Here is a 17,237-nt window from a genome sequence, read left to right as displayed (position 1 = left end):
AGCACGCGTAGTTCTTCTCTGCACCCACCTCAACCAAGTCTGCGTCCCTCTGTAAGTATGGTCTCCAAAACCCTACGACATACTTCAGTCCAGGAAGGCTCGGGAAAGCGGAAGAATGGCTTTAGGAGAACGCGAAGAGACCTTTTTGAAAATGAGACCAAGCATTCTATTCGCTTTTTTGACCACCGCTGAACAATGTTCAGAAAACCTAAGCCACTCGTCAATGAGAAATCCCAAATCGGTGACCCTAGTTGCATCCGGGATAGTAATAACATTCAACTCGTAAGAGAATCGTGGGTTGTTCAAACCCATGAGCGACCATGCACTTATCAACACTAAAAGTCATGCTGCAATCATATTCAAGTTTGTCTGGAAGTCACGTTTGTTCCTATCACTTGGATTCTCGACTACTCCATTAACTTCATGTCATCTGTGAATTTACTAACAATTCCGTCGATACCCTGATTGAGTTTATCGATAAAAAGTGAAAAAAGTATGGGACCAAGGGCACTTCCTTGAGGAACTCCACTTCTGACACCTGTCCAACCAAAGAACTCCCCGTTCACCATAACTCGTTGCGACCTACCTCTTAACCACGATTCTATCCAATTCAGCAAGTTGCCCCCAATTCCAATCTCATGTAAACGCTTCAAGAGTTTACCATGTTGCACCCGATCGAATGCCATCTGGAAATCAAGGTAAACAACATCTACATTTTTGCTCTTACCCAAAGCCTTAGTCACGTGATCATAGAAGCAAAGGAGGTTAGTTACACATGACTTCCCCTTCCTGAACCCATGCTGATTATCCGACAATACATTATTCTCGTCTATCTACTTCACAAACTGCCTTTTGATGATAATTTCCAAAATTTTCGAGAGGGAGCTCGTCAAACTCACTGGAAGATAATTGGACACAGATTCTGTACTACCCTTTTTAAATACCTGAACCACATCGTCAAGCTTCTGGGATATAGCTTCCAATATCTTGGGACGATAACCTCAGCAACACTACTTCTGCAAATCTGCGCAACTGGCCCCACTAGTTCAGTAGAACGTTCCCTAAGGGACCTAAAATAGATACCATCTGGTCCTGATGCTCTGCTTGCACATACATTTTTTAGAAGTTTTAGGATTTCCACATCTTCCACCTGAATATCATTGAGGGCTTTGGCAGCCCATGACACACCCGTACTTTGGATATCATCTTCCCTATTAAAATCTGACGCGAAAGCACTACACATACCTACACTGCTCTCTACCCTAGAAGAACCTTCTATTGAGAGGAGAGGGGGGGGGGGTCAACTGTCACATTACATCCATTGTTGACGATTTTGAATCAGCGCCAATGTTATCAGTGCCAACCTTGACTCAAGACTGCTAGATTGTGTTGGAAATTCATGTCATTTTAGCATAATTGTCCGTTGATTTTGGAAAATCAACGTGGCTTAGTAACATTTTCCACCAGGTCCAAACGAGGTTCACACGCTTGTTCGACTGTAGAAAAGAAAATTGTAGTTGACTTACGGATGCGCACATTGGCGAAGAAGTAGAGAATAAAATCTTCTGATGGATGAAAACGAATCCAAGAAAGCCACGGAGAGAAATTCCCTTTCGTTCCCGAATAAAATAGTTTCCGTAATCGCGTACATTTTACACAAACATTATAGTTATACTAGTTGCACTATAGTTAATACTATAATATACATACCAGTTACACACACCCGCTGTATGCCTCTGGGGCGGGACAGCAATATATGATTGATTGATACCAGTTACAACAACGAGGAAACTGAAACAGCAAGTGATGACATGGAGCATATTATTATAATTATTAGAATTTTCGATGTTTTGTGAAAGTACAGTTATATACTATTTTAATCAATTGGATAATTCGAACTTTTTTACTGTCCCCTTGAGCTTCTAATTATCAAGAAGTTCGACTGTATATATACCATTGCTAGAACTACTACAGCCGCACATACACATCTTAAACATTTCTCTGAGAAATGTCTAACGAATTGATACATACAGGAACGGGTTATTTATGTGTGTGTATGCGTGATCCCAACGTATTAATATCATCAGAGTTATGCTTGTTTCGTTTTTTTACTGATGCTACTATCTGGCTTCCACATGTTGAAGTGAAAATGTGTGTGACAAATGACTGAATTTTCTTTTTCAATGTATACTGAAGGCTATTCTAGAAAGGGGTCCGTTGCCTTTATTTTACTGGTAAAATGGCACCGTGGAACGCAAACGGTTAAGAACCCGTTATACATTGGTAGTTATATATGAAGGATAGATCTTCATATGTTCAATGACAGAGCCGAAATCCAACCATATCAGTCGGGGTAGATTGGACTATTTGGGACTTAATACCTAATTCTCACTGGTGCAGGTGCTTGACAAGTCACGAGGCACCAACAGATACCCATAGATTATGGAATGGCTTAGACGTGTAATCCGGGTGGACTTCATTCTCTTCCATTCCTTCCTCTCACCCATTGCCTTGCGATTCCAACCCACCTTCTTCCCTCGTCTTGTTGGTTTCACCATATCATCTTGAGAACAACAAAACCCACCGAAAACCAAATATGGCCAGTTTCCTCATCTTATTCTGGAAGAAAAAACGACTGGCTCTTCTTCCACCCCACAACCAACCGACTCCTTGAACTTCGAGACAGATAGTGGCACTTAGTGTTCGTGTAATTTCAACGTGCCGTAATAACACAGCTGTTTACAACCTTCTGCAAAAAAAAAAGCGTAGACGTAAGTTGTTACGATTACTCGGATTTTATTGTAGGAAAAAAAAAAGGGTTATTGTCTTTCGGCTCGTGACGTCATTTTGAAGAAAACGTCGCAATTTCATACAGTGGTGTAAATGAAGGGGGAAAGAAGAACACTTTTGATGCCTCCCTTCCCCCCCATGTTGCATTTAGAAAAGAATCCTAGAGAACATCCGACTTCGAGGTGAGTGAAATCGTCATCATCCCATCCACGGGTATAGGCGAGATAAGAGTTTACCGTAGTAACAAAAAGCCCGCGCTCACACATCCACACGATAAAAATTTCAAATTACATAACGTCAGTCATCATCAATCTGTCTCCACAAACGGTACCCATCACCGCTCTGTGTAATCAGTTGCGAAATACCCCCCTTTTCATTTCGAGGTAGATAAAGTCTCTGGCGGGGACCTCACACAGCACACACATCATCTGCGAACACCAGCTGAAGGAACGGCTCAAGCTAAAGAGCTACCATCATCGAGAGAGGCCTTGTATTTTGGGAATGTGAGGTAAATAACACTTGATTTCTTTTTCGTTTTCTTAGGTTTTACTATATCGTTATCGTATTTTCAGTTGCTTCGTCCAAGTTGTGGTACAGCCGATGCATGAGGGTTGAGCAGCTATGCCTATCGCAGTTTCGATCCACGGAATGATGACCGATCTTATTCAGCGCCACAAACTATGTGGCATTATAGTGTCCACCTATTCGAGTTAGTCAAGGTTATTCGAGGGAAAAATCACACTTCTTTTTTTTCCTACCCGCAAGTGGAAACCACGAAACCATCAACTTTTAAGACAATGGATTTTTTCTGTTCCATGGGCCCTTTGTGCCGAAGAGATGGACGTCAGGGACCCACTCTGCCAATAAGATGAAAGCTATGGACCCCTCCCCGCTTTACAAAATGACATTCAGCGCATAGTAATGTAAAAATCATAAATCAGTTATTTCAAGATCCCCTGAAACCTTCCCCAGGACCCTTGGAAGAGAGGAACCACTACTTTAACATAATCCTGCTGTTTCCTTTAAGTTTCCAACAGTATAGAATTCGAACGCCCCACCCCATCTACCGGCGCCACAATGGTGGTTGGCCGAAGTTGATTTTCTGTGGTTCCCAACTTCCAGACGCGAATGCGAGCCGCCGATCTACCTGTTAAAAGATCTCGCCACAGAGAGCAACAGGTCTAAAACTCACATTCAATAAATATTAACTCATTACACTTCACTTCTGAAAAATAGATGGCGGTAGTGAAAAATTAGACTGTTAGGTACACGCACACTCACACTTCCGGCACCACCACTCACGCGGTAGTAAATTGCCCATGGCGATCGACCGGAGTTGTGCTCGGTTTGGGAGGAAGAAAGTATGCAAATCGAGGGTAGAGTTCAGAACACATGCAATAAATAGCTTTCTAAGTAAGTTGAATGACGAGAGACAGCGAACGTGATCGTATGTACGAAACCTACACTTTTAGTGAGGTTTAAGACGGCTCCACGTCAAAATAAAATCTCAGTAAGATATTACGACACGTCCCAAATAGAAGACATGACTAAAAAACATTGTCATAAAGATGCATGTACTTGGTGTTTCAGTGGGATCGGGACCCCGAAAGGAGAAGTTAGGAATCTTACTGGATTTCGAATGGTGTTTATTCCGTATAATATGATATGCAAGATTCATTGAAAGACTGGTTATTTGTGGAGATGAAGATTACAAGGAAGAAAATTTATCACTGCCCCACGGGGACTCGAACCCCGGTCTCTCGTTTGCCGGACGAGTGCTCTACCATAGCTTAACCAAAACCAGTTCAACCAAAAAAGCTTAACAAATAACCAGTCTTTCAACGAATCTTGTATTAACAAGTGGAGAGGACATTTCTGTATGTAATATGATATGATGCTTGAATAAATACATCTTCAAAGAGATCTTCTTGAAGCAAAAGTTGCTCCGTGTCTTGGGATATCCCATGCATGTCCCGATCTTTTATTGCTGATAGTCCAATAATCATGGCGTACCGCATATTACCTATCTCAATACATTAAATTAGAAGTCAGCAAAGGAAAATGACAGACCTACACGACGTTGTTCATTAATGATGAGGAACGTGAACAGGCATCTGATGGCAGGAAAATTCCCGTGGGAATTAATTCTACAGAACCAGGACAACTTTTTTCTCTAGGGACTTTTTTTCTGGTGGGTAACGAGATTGTTTCCTTAGACTCGTTTGAGCTAGATGTCGCTTCGCAGAAACCCTGGTCTTTGTAGTCGCTGTCTGGTCTAGATCCCGGTCTTTCTATCAAAATTAATGCAGCTGTTTTCCGTCGTCGTCCACCTATGTAACATGTACCTGTCTGTAAATGATCGTAAGATGATCCGCCAAATCGGTCATTGGTTAGTTGGTCTTTCAAATCGATAGCTGACATCTCAAAGACGAAGACTTTTGGTGACGTTTCAGACGGCTCCACATCAAGAAAATCTCAGCAAGGTATTACGACACGTCCCAAATGGAAGACATGACTAAAGAACATTGTCATGAAGATGCATATCCTTGGTGTTTCAGTGGGATCGAGACCCCGAAAGGAGAAAGTAGGAATCTTAGTGGAGTTCAAATGGTGTTTATTCTGTCTAAATTCTCTCAGACATGCGTTTATGCCTTTTCTTGTTTTACCAGCAGATTTTCGGCAACAAATTCAGATGATATGTAATTTAGCTCTCAGCAAAAAAGTCCCTAAAGACTGGAATCTTTGTTTACATTTAGGAAATGAGGAAAGAAAATGAGAAAATTCATTCTTTTGTTATCGATAAAAAACCTCTTCAAGAACATCTGCCTCACTTCTTTTTTGTGCTGTGAAATTTGACGAGCAAATTTCCTTATCCTCTTCAAAAACAAAAAACTCTTCTTCCATCTTTTCCAACCTCAAACTGAAACTAAATAACGGAATATGGTAAAACTTATTCTCAAGTCATTTAGACGAGTTAATTCGTCGAAGTGATGCAAGGGGTTAGTTGACCGTCAAACCGAAAGATACCCAGGCCACATCGCTATATGGCAATATCGGCTCTTAGATGACCAGTTGGTGGGGATGAACCTTTTGATATGCATAAAATCCAGAAACAGGAGTTAAGATTTCGTGAAAATTTGCATGAGAGAATGTAGCCAAGTTATATATCAACTTTTTTATTGGACGATGCAGATGGAACTATCTATGACAGGGGTTCTTTCGCCATGTTTTTGAAAAAATCCTTTGTTAAATAGCTCTGGGGAGCCGGCGGATATCCATTGAATAGGGAAAAGGGGCGCCGCAGGTGGAAGAAGTTTGAAAACCCCCTGATCTATGACGTTTGGATAACTTTTGGTCAGTTTTCCCAATACCAACCATCATCTTCCTTCTAAATTCCCAATTCTCTGTTCGGGCATGCACGGAAACAGCCGGTAGTTTCTTTATCGAGACATTAGTTGAAGCTTATCAGGTAGTTTTGGAATTCGGCCTCGCTCTCACATAATCTTACTACAGAAAACTACTCCATAAAAAGATAAGTGACATTTCTACGCTCATAGAGATAAGCGAGATCGAAGTAAAAAATTGTTTGTTCCTTTGCAAGTTTTCAGTTATTAAGTCACTTCTAAACTTTCATTATCATTCAGAAAAAAGTTCATGATCAAAAGTGACTCGACGGTGTAGTCTGTGATTCAGCAGGCGATCATCATTTCATTTCTCTCAGATAGACAATTAATTTCGTGATTCAGCAGTCGTTTCTTCACATTTTTTCATAGATGAGCAATTATAAAAAAGAGACCAAATTTGGCTCTCTCTCTCTCTCTCTCTCTATTAGAAAGCACAAATGTTTCTGTTACTTTTATGCAAATTGAATGATGATTTCTAACGTGATATTAATGTTTGATGTCCTCTCTTCTAGTTTCGAACTATCGCTTGTCGTCGAACATAACTGCGACTCCTTCTGATGGACAGCCACTGTCGCCGCCATTTCAACGGAGAATGTGAAAATGCTTTCGATGCGATCAGATCCATCACCAAAGATCCTGTAAGTATCAAACATATAACTGAAACAGTTTCCATAGACACGTGGAATGTGCAATCCTATACTGGCTGCGTCCTAAATTGTTTGCACAACGGATATCTGTGCAACCTTTGACTTAAGAAACGTGCTTTCGGTTACCAAAAGTAACCGCCCGTCATTTGAAAAACTTTTTTTGTAACTGTGTGTTATAAAAAGTTTTAAAAGAACGTGCAATCACTTAAAATGTATTGTTTTCAAAGCGGTCGTATGCATAGAAAAATAGAAAAAACTAACTTTTTTATGTAGGCACTGTAGGCTAAAACTTGTAGTTGGTGAAATGTCAATGCGGCCTTGAGAAGTCAATTACAAAAAAATTGTGTACTTTTAAATGCGATATTAATGGAGATATTCGACTTTGAAGTTTTCAGCATTTGGCGTCAATGATTGAGGATATGGTTAAAAAATCGCCAAAAGTAAATCAAATTTAAAGTTGTAAAAACTCTGTAATAGTTTTATTGTGAATAAAAAAATAAATAAAATGGTTGAGAGTTCATTCTATTTGTATACAGTCCCTTAAAAATGACAACTTTTTAGGTAATGAAAACTTGCCAACACAGTGATAAGTTGCTAAAACGTAGTGGTTTCATACAGTCGATACCTCGACAAATTATATTTTCCTGTGAACTAGACTAGTCAGTGTGAACTACTAGTCACATTACCATCTTTAGTGGCCCCTTTAATTTTCCAACAAATCATAATTTCTCATCAATTTTCGTATTGATTGATGGTTTTCCAAATTTTGACAACGTTTTTAGTGCAATTGGTGATGGCGCGTGTTTCGCAGGAATTAAGATCCCGATTTCCCGTTTTTTGTCCTTAATTAAATGTAGATGCTTACAGAAATTCGGTGATCATGTCGAATTGTCAATAGGGTTGTACATTCCTACGTTCTACAAAAATATTTCAATAATTCTTATTTTTTTACGTTGTAAATGCAACTAGCATGTGCGAATCACGTGTGTGGCCCCTCACCTGTAACAAACGCCGTTATAAATACCAGTATGTGAAATACTCAATATATACTCAAAATATATATCAATAAATACTCAAAATACTCAATAAATTTAAAAAAAAATTGTAATTGTTACTATTATCATTTTATTAAAGTGACTGACTCTTGTCTTGCCTTTTTACTCGTCAGACATATGACCAATCATTTTTCGTTTGCGATCTGGCCGATGTTATCAACAAGATCCGAGTATGGAAGGCGAAGCTGCCCGGAATCCGTCCTTACTATGGTAAGCCATCAATTAGAATTTTCGTTCTTGGATTATCTTATGATGCCATAATCATTTCTAACATTTGCCATCAATAGTATTAGTAATCTAATTTTTCTCGTTTCAGCTGTAAAGGCCAATCCGGACCCAGTGGTGCTGAGTCTAATGATATCGTTGGGACTCGGTTTTGATTGTGCCAGTAAGGTGAGTTACTCACGTGACTTCATTCATCTTGAATAATGATTTTATTGTCGTGATTAATTAACTTTCAAAATCTCATTGATTAACAAACTATGACAAAGTTTCTGCTTCCGAAAAGCAAAAATAATCGTTTCTTACATAATTCGGTATAGTAAGCACGAATTCGACTATAAAAAAAGCTGCATTGGCTACGGTTTCCTTTGAAATTGCACATTAATAAGCACATAATAATACAATAGAAAACATTGAAACACAATAACGTATGCAGAAAACAAAGTATATAAATATGCAGAAAAAACAACACAAATAGGGCCTATATAGAAACTCCACCACTATACAGGGTGCACAGGAAAGTCCCTACACACCAAAGTTACCGGCAAATCGTTGAGACAAGGAGATGTCCTTGCAATATGAATGACTTACCTGAGGTCCACACGTTGTTTGCATACTTTTTCCAAGTAGAAGTATGCATCTAGGATCAATGATTCGCCAGTAATTATGTAGGGACTTTCCTACGTACCCTATATAGAGGCATAACATTAACACAGAAACAGAACAAAAATGCGCATAGAAATGGAAAATATATTAAAGCATGATGGTTCATTTATCGACGTCTAAGTAACGTACTTCGTTTACAGGGTGATTCTAAATTCATGGGACGAACTTTAGGAGAGTGCTATAAGACACCTAAACAAGCATTTTTAGCATTTTTGGTCACAGAATATGTGTTTGAATCGCAATTACAAAGGCAGTGTAGGGTGCTTTTAGAAAGTGCTCAACACATCACTTCACGAAAAGCTTATATCATATTTTTCCGACGGATTTGCTGCAATAAGTGCTATCAACCATCCGAGGGGGGTTCATATGCACCCTCGGATTTTATTGGAGTTTGTTTTTTTTTATTTGTGCAAAAACCATCGAGGCCATGCTGTGCCAAGCGATACAATTATTTATGGTAGAATTTGCGTTAACGGGGTTACACCACGAGAAGGCCTACCACATGACAATACCCTGCAACCTCGAATGATTGATTTCGCTTACTGCAGAAAAAAATCCTTCAGAAAAATATGATGCTTTCTCTTGGTGAAGTGCTCTTGTGCACTCTCTACCGCCTTTGCTATTCGACCACACATCCTATAACCAAAAATGCTTGTTTAGTTGTATTACATCACCTCTCTTAAAGTTTGTTCCATGAATTTAGAATCACCCTGTAGAATAAGGAGCATCTCTTGCAATTGTCCAATCGTAGCCACAGCATCGAGGTTGACCATTTTCCCCTGGTAACGTTGTTCTGCGGTCCTTAAGCTAGGTTTTCCTAAGAGCAGGTTTCTACAGCGCGCGCAGCGTAAAAACGCTGATTGGACAAAAAAACCTGAATTTCAGGTTTTTAACCAATCAGCGTACGCTGCACACGGCGCAAAAGTTCTACCCCTAAGAGAAAACCCGGCTTTACCACTTTTTTACAATATAATATGGTAATATCGCAATAACTTCAGCCAATAAGACTACTAATATTGTAGTATAATGATTAACTTAAATATATAAAATATTATAATATTTCTTTATTATAACAGAAAGAGATCAGCGACATCCTGTTCCTCGGTGGCAAGCCACAGGACATCATCTACGCTCACCCGCAGAAAATTCCGTCCCACCTGAGACATGCGACGGCCCGAGGCGTCGATGTCATGACATTCGACTGTGAGAGCGAACTTCCTAAAATCAAGGCCATCTCACCAGATGCTCGGTAAGACTCTCTCTCTCCCCTCTAAGGGCAGCTAATATAATTGTTACAATATAATTGTTACAATATAATTGTTACAATATAATTGTTACATTATTACAATGTTCTATTCTCCCCCACCTAGATTGGTGATAAGATTCAACGTCCCGAACGTCCCTGCCGCTTTCCAACTCAACGACAAGTTTGGATGTGCTCTGAAAGAATGTCGCGGGTTGCTCGAATCCGCGAAGAGACTCAACCTGAACGTCATCGGAGTCGCGTAAGTCTCGAGCTCAAGACAACATTAATAGAATGTAGAATGCAATTTTCAATTTGAAAGTACTCTCGTTTGAAACTCTTTCTTCTATCACTTTCCAGATTTCACGTTGGCAACATGTGTCGACAACCATCCGCATTTCTGAAGGCTATCGGGATGTCTCGGCAGATTTTCGACATCGCCGAAGACTTGGGTTACCACTTCACGCTGCTCGACATGGGAGGTGGATTCCCTGGCCACAATGGATCTTACTACGTTTTCGACGAGGTACGATTTCATTGCTTATTCTTTAATGTATTATTGAATGAGACCAAGTTTTTTTATACGGTGTTGTACAAAGAAAACTCGGGATCATTCAGCAATGCAGCAGGGTCGCGGACGCCATCTTCAAATGTTTGTTTTTATACCGAGAGAACGAGAAGTGAGCCATGAAGATGGCATTTACGGCCTAGTATCTACCTCATAAAGATAGCGTTTGCAACCGTGGAGCTACCTTATGAGGACCCTATATCCGTCTGTGAAGATGGTGTCTGCGACCATGCTTCTACCTCATGAAGGTGACATTTCCCACGCTGTACCGGCATCATGAAGGTAATGCTTGCGTCCCTGTCTCTATCCCATGAAGATGACGCTTGCGTCCCCGTCTCTATCTCATGAAGGTAATGCTTGCGTCCCCGTCTCTATCTCATGAAGATGATGCTTGCGACCCCGTCTCTATCTCATGAAGATGATGCTTGCGTCTCCGTCTCTATCTCATGAAGGTAATGCTTGCGTCCCCGTCTCTATCTCATGAAGATGATGCTTGCGACCCCGTCTCTATCTCATGAAGATAATGCTTGCGTCCCTGTCTCAATCTCATGAAGATGAAGCTTGCGACCCTATCACATTAAGCTCTGAAACCCTGTATCTACCCCATGAAAATGGAGTTGGCGACCCGGTATCTATTTCATGATGACGGTGTCTGTGATCCTATATCTGTCTTGTGATGATGGTGTCTGCGATTCTACGTCTACCTCATGAAGGTGACATTTCCCACGCTGTACCGGCATCATGAAGGTAATGCTTGCGTCCCTGTCTCTATCCCATGAAGATGACGCTTGCGTCCCCGTCTCTATCTCATGAAGGTAATGCTTGCGTCCCCGTCTCTATCTCATGAAGATGATGCTTGCGACCCCGTCTCTATCTCATGAAGATGATGCTTGCGTCTCCGTCTCTATCTCATGAAGGTAATGCTTGCGTCCCCGTCTCTATCTCATGAAGATGATGCTTGCGACCCCGTCTCTATCTCATGAAGATAATGCTTGCGTCCCTGTCTCAATCTCATGAAGATGAAGCTTGCGACCCTATCTCATTAAGCTCTGAAACCCTGTATCTACCCCATGAAAATGGAGTTGGCGACCCGGTATCTATTTCATGATGACGGTGTCTGTGATCCTATATCTGTCTTGTGATGATGGTGTCTGCGATTCTACGTCTACCTCATGAAGATGACATTTCCAACGCTGTACCTGTGTCATGAAGACGGCATGGTAAAGCGTTGGACAGGATACTATCATGACACCATTTTTGTACGCAAATTCTCGAAACACCTTTTGTATGTTAAAATTGCATCTTGCTATGTGTTAAAACCATTTGGAATGGTTGTGAAAACCATCTTAGATCTTTTGATTATATACCTGTGTAAAACACCGTGTCTTTGATTCCGTAGATGTGCGCCTACATAAACCAAGGCCTCGAAAGATACTTCTCAGAACATAAGGATCTCCAAGTGATTGCGGAACCTGGAACTTATTTAATAAACTCCGCTCTCACTCTTTGCACGACTGTGATTGGCAAGAAGATGTCACCGAGAAAAGCCAAAAACGGTACGTTCATACTTTCCCCGTACAGTTTGAACATTTCCAAGTACCTCATTCTATACTATTCTGTGCATTCTGGCTATTTGCTCGCGTGTAACTTCCCTGTACATATCTAATGAGAAGTGTCTTTACAGGAAAAATCGAAGAATCGAAGGTGATGTATTATTTAAACAACTCGATATACATATCATTTCCCGAAGGGTGGACAACTGCAGGATACAGGATGTCCGTCTCGCTGGTGAGTGCTTTTCTACGATTGCTAGACAGATGTGACTCTTATATCCGGGTTGAATAATCCGGTAATTATATATATATAACTGCCTGGTCATCTCTATCTCTCCAGTTTCACTTTGAGTAACCTTATAAGGCCGTATAAGCCGATACTGATGAAGGATTTCCGCATTACCTGCAGGGATTTCACCGAGTCGAACAACCGTATCCGTTCTCCTCGGCCAATGACCTCCCAACTGAAATATATCAATACGCGTATCGTAAGAACAGAAGAAGTAGGAAATTAGTAAGAAATTGGATTAGCACTTGTCGGTTGCTATCACATCTTCCGTTTTGAGGAATCATATTGTCCGCAGATGATTGGCTGTTGGTAGATGATACTTCCGGAAGAGTCATTCAGTCATTGCCTGTCATCCGCGTAAGAAAATTCTCAGTTAGAGCAATGAAGGCTAGGATCTCAGTTTTCCGATAGCAGGAATTCCGAAGAGCCGAAATCCCAACTGTTGAAAACAGTGTATACTGCATGGCAAAAAATTAATAAGGGGTCAGTCAAGTATTACGTTAACATCGAGGTTTGGGGGGGGGGGGGGTTTGGATTTGCTGACTTTTGATGACAAGGGGGAGGGGGGTTTGAAGATTGCTTACGTCATCAACCACTCCCTTTTTGAAGATATGAAATATTCTAAGCTGCTGACGAAATTTTGCTGACAGGGGGGGGGGGAGGTAAAAAATGGCTGAAAATCTGCTTACGTGATACTTGAATGGCCCCTAAATGAAATGAAAGGTAAATCATGATACCCCCCACTACGCAAAATTGAAATTGCACTCGTAAGAATTTTCATTCATTGTCAGTTTCTTCTTTAGAGGTCAGATGGCAGCACTTGAACACAACAAGTAAAGGCGCGAAATTCCGTAGAGGAATATGTACGAGGTGTGCATGCACAAAACTTACATAAATGCGCAATTAGGTTTAGCAAAAAATTAATTCCGCCGCAGACAAAAATGGGAGAAGATAATGACGCAGACACTTCTAAGATAAAATGGCAGTGAAGAGCAAGTTGCCGAAGATCTGGGCCATGCTGGAAGCTGTGCGCAGGGACGCAACTAGACACGTCATCACCCGGGCCAAACCGGGATTTTGATATCTTTTGCCATGTAGAAGAAGCATTTTGAGGTGAATTCATCGCCCTTTTGGTCCAACCCCCGGGGCAATAGACCCATCTGCCCCCCCCCCCCCAGATGAGGCCCTGGGCCGACCACCACTGTGGCAACGGTGGGGTTTGAACCCGCATCCTCACGATGTGAGTCCGTCACTATGACTACTCGACCACCACAGCGGCCCTCTCTAGAGCCGGATAATGTGGAGGTGGGTGGGGGGGGGGGATTGGTCCGTCCCGTTGAATACGGGTTGATCCTTCAAGCCTACGCAATTTATCGCCCCTCTCGACACATTACCTTGGATCCACGATTGCACAGTACAACATACTTGTTTATCTGGTCATTCCATGCATTTTGGGCCATTAAGAGTTCGGTTGTGGGGGGTTCCCGGCTGTTAGGATTCTGATCCAGACCCTTTGAAACATAGTCTCCCAAATTTTTTGTTCCATCGCCTCCTGCACCAGAAATTTTTTCCTCTTATCGCCCCCAAACTCAAGTAAACCCATAGGATCGATCCTATGTTAAATCAGTAGGTTCTACCGCCCCGTTGGGCCATTCCATCGCCCACCAGGGGGCGATATTTCTCACTTTGGGAAACGCTGCTTTAAAGACATATTTTCAATATCGAGTAACTAATTACAACATATAACTTACAGGCTTCCGACTCTAAAAGTGACTCTCTTCTTTTTTCAGAGTGATAAGGAATTGGCTCATAGGCCAGTGATGCTAAGCAAAATCTGGGGCTGTTCTTGCTGCAGTGCGGACTGCATTCTGGACGAGTGCCTGCTACCGGAACTCGAAATGGGCGAACAAGTGTACTTCGAGAACATGGGTGCGTACGCCATACCGCTGTCCACGAACTTCAACGGCTTCGAGAAACCGGCGATTCATTACATCTATACGACGGCCAAAAAGTAAGTCGAATTGGTCACACTCTACTTGTCGATACGCATGCTCGCGTAGGTCGGATTTTTCCCAACCTATATGGGTAAGCGGATCACCTTAAGTCCACAACGATGGGTGAGGGTGGTCAAAACTTGATAAACTAATTCCAATTGAATGAAATAATATTCAATTTATATCAACAATTACTAATAAAATTTAAACAATTTTAACAATTCCCTAATAAAATATCAGACCCCTCATACTTAAGGAAAGTATCTAAATCAACAGAAATTGGTTAATATAGCACATAAAAAGTATTTTCTTTCGATATTTAAATTTTTGATCGCCTTGAGAGGGGAGGGCTTGGTCTTCCTATCCGCCCCCCCCCCATGCGTGGGTCTCTGCTCTTAATATACATATTTATTGTCATAAATCATTGTGCCAGATCTTATCGTGGAACCCCTATGCAACTGAGATTTCCGCATGGTTGCCTCCTCTCCTACAACGGGGCGGGGGGGGGGCTGGCAGGGCTGCAGCCCGGGGCCAGAGATTATTCTCATCATTTTTGTTTTTCACAAGTAGAGAGGGGGTCGTGAAGGGAGCACACCAAAGATCTCAGCTTAGGAGCCCTACTGCAGGTTGGTCGGGGGGGGGGGTGCATGGGTCTCCGTGCCGTGCCCGATTGAACTTATGGTTGGGACTCAAGAGGTTGGAGCCCTGTCTTCCTATTGAATTATTGTCTATCTGAGTTGTCGGTTTTTTACACTATAAATTAACTGGGGAGGGGGGGGGGCACTGAAGATCTCGGGGCGTTTCTTCAGGAAGGGGCATGATTATTCTTACATGAAATGTGCCTTCCAACTTTGTTTTCTGCTAGATGAGGCCATAATGTCTTTTATTTCCCCTGCACACTGACCTGTTTCTCAGCGCATTGAATTCCGATATCTGTGCAAAATGTCAAAATAACATGCTACCTTATACAATATAGGGAATTTTTTTCTGCGCTGCACAAAAAAAACTCGGAAGCATCCAGATTCTTAGCCATTCTCGGACTCTAAATGTCCACAATTTGTAAACTTATTAAGCATGAGAAAATGGTGTCATTTTTAATTACTTTTGTCCATAACCAACAAACGGATGAAAATAATATTTTAGCAGCCAAAATACGCCTTTAAGAAAGCATCTATATAGTACGGTATATATGTATTATATTGAGAAACATCATTTAACTGTGATTATAATCAAAAACTCCACAAATCGTAAAATATGCATCTTGATTGGCTTACAAGCTAATTGGAGCTATATTCTACTACTGCGCGCAAATAGCAACTATTAAAATTTTGAAGCAAATTTAACAATTTGAATAATATTAGTACTTATTAAATATTATGGACAAAAGTAACTAAGAAAGGCACCATTTTCTCATGATCCTTAAAGGTTAATAAGGGTTTATAGTTAATAAGTTTACAAAATATTGACGTTTAGAGTCCGAGAATAACTAAGAATGAGTGTACTTCCGTGTACACGGAGTTCCTTTGCGAAGAAAAAAATTTCCCTATATTGTATGAGGTGGTATGATGTGTTTTCATTCTGCACAGATATCGAAACTCTGTGCACAGAAAAACAACCGGTCTGTGCAGGTGAAATTAAAGAGAATGCTTCCACTGTCTGGAAAATTGAAAGAATCCTTGGTACCACCGAAATAAAATAAAAAAATTATTTAGCTCCGGAGGATTTTTAAAGCCGCCATGGGGTTTCAATGTGTAATGATATTATTTACGTACTCAATATGCGACAGATAGCGTTCAAATAGGGTTACCATTCCAAAAATTGGGCATGAGGACGCATGTGCGCGCATTTTTGGTTCCTTACATGAATAATATTTGCAAGAGATGAACAACAATTGTTTTACAACTAAAACAGAACCACACCTCCGATGCTTTCGGACGGTGTAATATACGTTTCTTTCAAACATATTAGTGGTCCGTCGAATGCTTTCAGACATATCACTGGTCTCTGGGTACAGAAAGGTTAAGAAACGCTGTCGTAGATGATATGTATACTTGAATAATGCCTGAACTATATCGTGTGAGATATGCGTAATCAATTCGATCATTATTATTTTCCAGCAACGACTACCAGATAGCAATGCCCGAAGAGGAGCTCACCGTCAACTGGAAGTCCATTCTCAAATTCAGTAACTATTGCGAACCCATCCAGCAGCAGGTGCCGAAGGAGCATTTTGCCGATGCCAACATTCTTATGATGTCGATGGAACCAAAGCTCAGGTCTTGAGAGAGTGCCTTTTTTAATATGTGTCTCTTTTTTACATCTGATAAATGGATCCGTTGGCGCAACTGCTGTCGAACTGTTTTTTCCTGCACTGTTATACTCATGTACGGGGTTCACGATAGATTTTCTTGATGGAAAAATGGGAAGGTGTATTTGTAAAGTGCATTTTTTTCCCCTTCTCTGTAAATTATGTTAAATAAAACATATTTTAGAAAAAATAATAATAATCTCGTCGGATATACTTTACTTGATCTGTTTTATTACATTAGGGGCCGTTCAAGTATCACGTAAGCAAATTTTTAGCCATTTTTGACCCCCCCCCTTGTCAGCAAAAGTCAGCAAAACGCTGACCCCTCCTCTCCCCCTTGTCAGCAAAATTTCGTCATCAGCTCTGCCCCCTCTGAATCCTAACTCATATTTTCATAAAGGGTGGTTGATGACGTAAGCATTATGAAAAACACCCCCCCCCTCCCCCCCTTGTCATCAAAAGTCAGCAAATCGGAAACCCCCTCTCCCCCCCCCCCCA

General features: G+C 41.1%; 1 protein-coding gene across 1 annotated transcript in view; it reads left to right on the top strand.

Moving 5' to 3' along the window:
• Nucleotides 1-3,207: 3,207 nt before the first annotated feature.
• The window catches only part of LOC149069198 (uncharacterized), a 37,546-nt gene continuing 23,516 nt past the window's right edge, over nucleotides 3,208-17,237 (top strand). The window contains exons 1-11 of the mRNA XM_089250357.1: nucleotides 3,208-3,298; nucleotides 6,707-6,832; nucleotides 8,010-8,106; nucleotides 8,213-8,289; nucleotides 9,861-10,033; nucleotides 10,155-10,289; nucleotides 10,388-10,553; nucleotides 11,995-12,151; nucleotides 12,280-12,383; nucleotides 14,228-14,448; nucleotides 16,549-16,709. Coding sequence (XP_089106483.1) covers nucleotides 6,752-6,832; nucleotides 8,010-8,106; nucleotides 8,213-8,289; nucleotides 9,861-10,033; nucleotides 10,155-10,289; nucleotides 10,388-10,553; nucleotides 11,995-12,151; nucleotides 12,280-12,383; nucleotides 14,228-14,448; nucleotides 16,549-16,709 — 1,372 coding nt within the window. The 5' untranslated portion in view covers nucleotides 3,208-3,298; nucleotides 6,707-6,751. The remainder of the gene's footprint in view (nucleotides 3,299-6,706; nucleotides 6,833-8,009; nucleotides 8,107-8,212; nucleotides 8,290-9,860; nucleotides 10,034-10,154; nucleotides 10,290-10,387; nucleotides 10,554-11,994; nucleotides 12,152-12,279; nucleotides 12,384-14,227; nucleotides 14,449-16,548; nucleotides 16,710-17,237) is intronic.

The sequence above is a fragment of the Pholcus phalangioides genome, unplaced genomic scaffold (assembly GCF_987345545.1).
Source record: "Pholcus phalangioides strain wild (caught in Gottingen) unplaced genomic scaffold, Ppha-v1.0 ptg000024l_1, whole genome shotgun sequence".
Lineage (NCBI taxonomy): Eukaryota > Metazoa > Arthropoda > Arachnida > Araneae > Pholcidae > Pholcus > Pholcus phalangioides.
The sequence above is the reverse complement of the archived record's forward strand: the minus strand, read 5'-3'. Positions and strand labels throughout refer to the sequence as shown.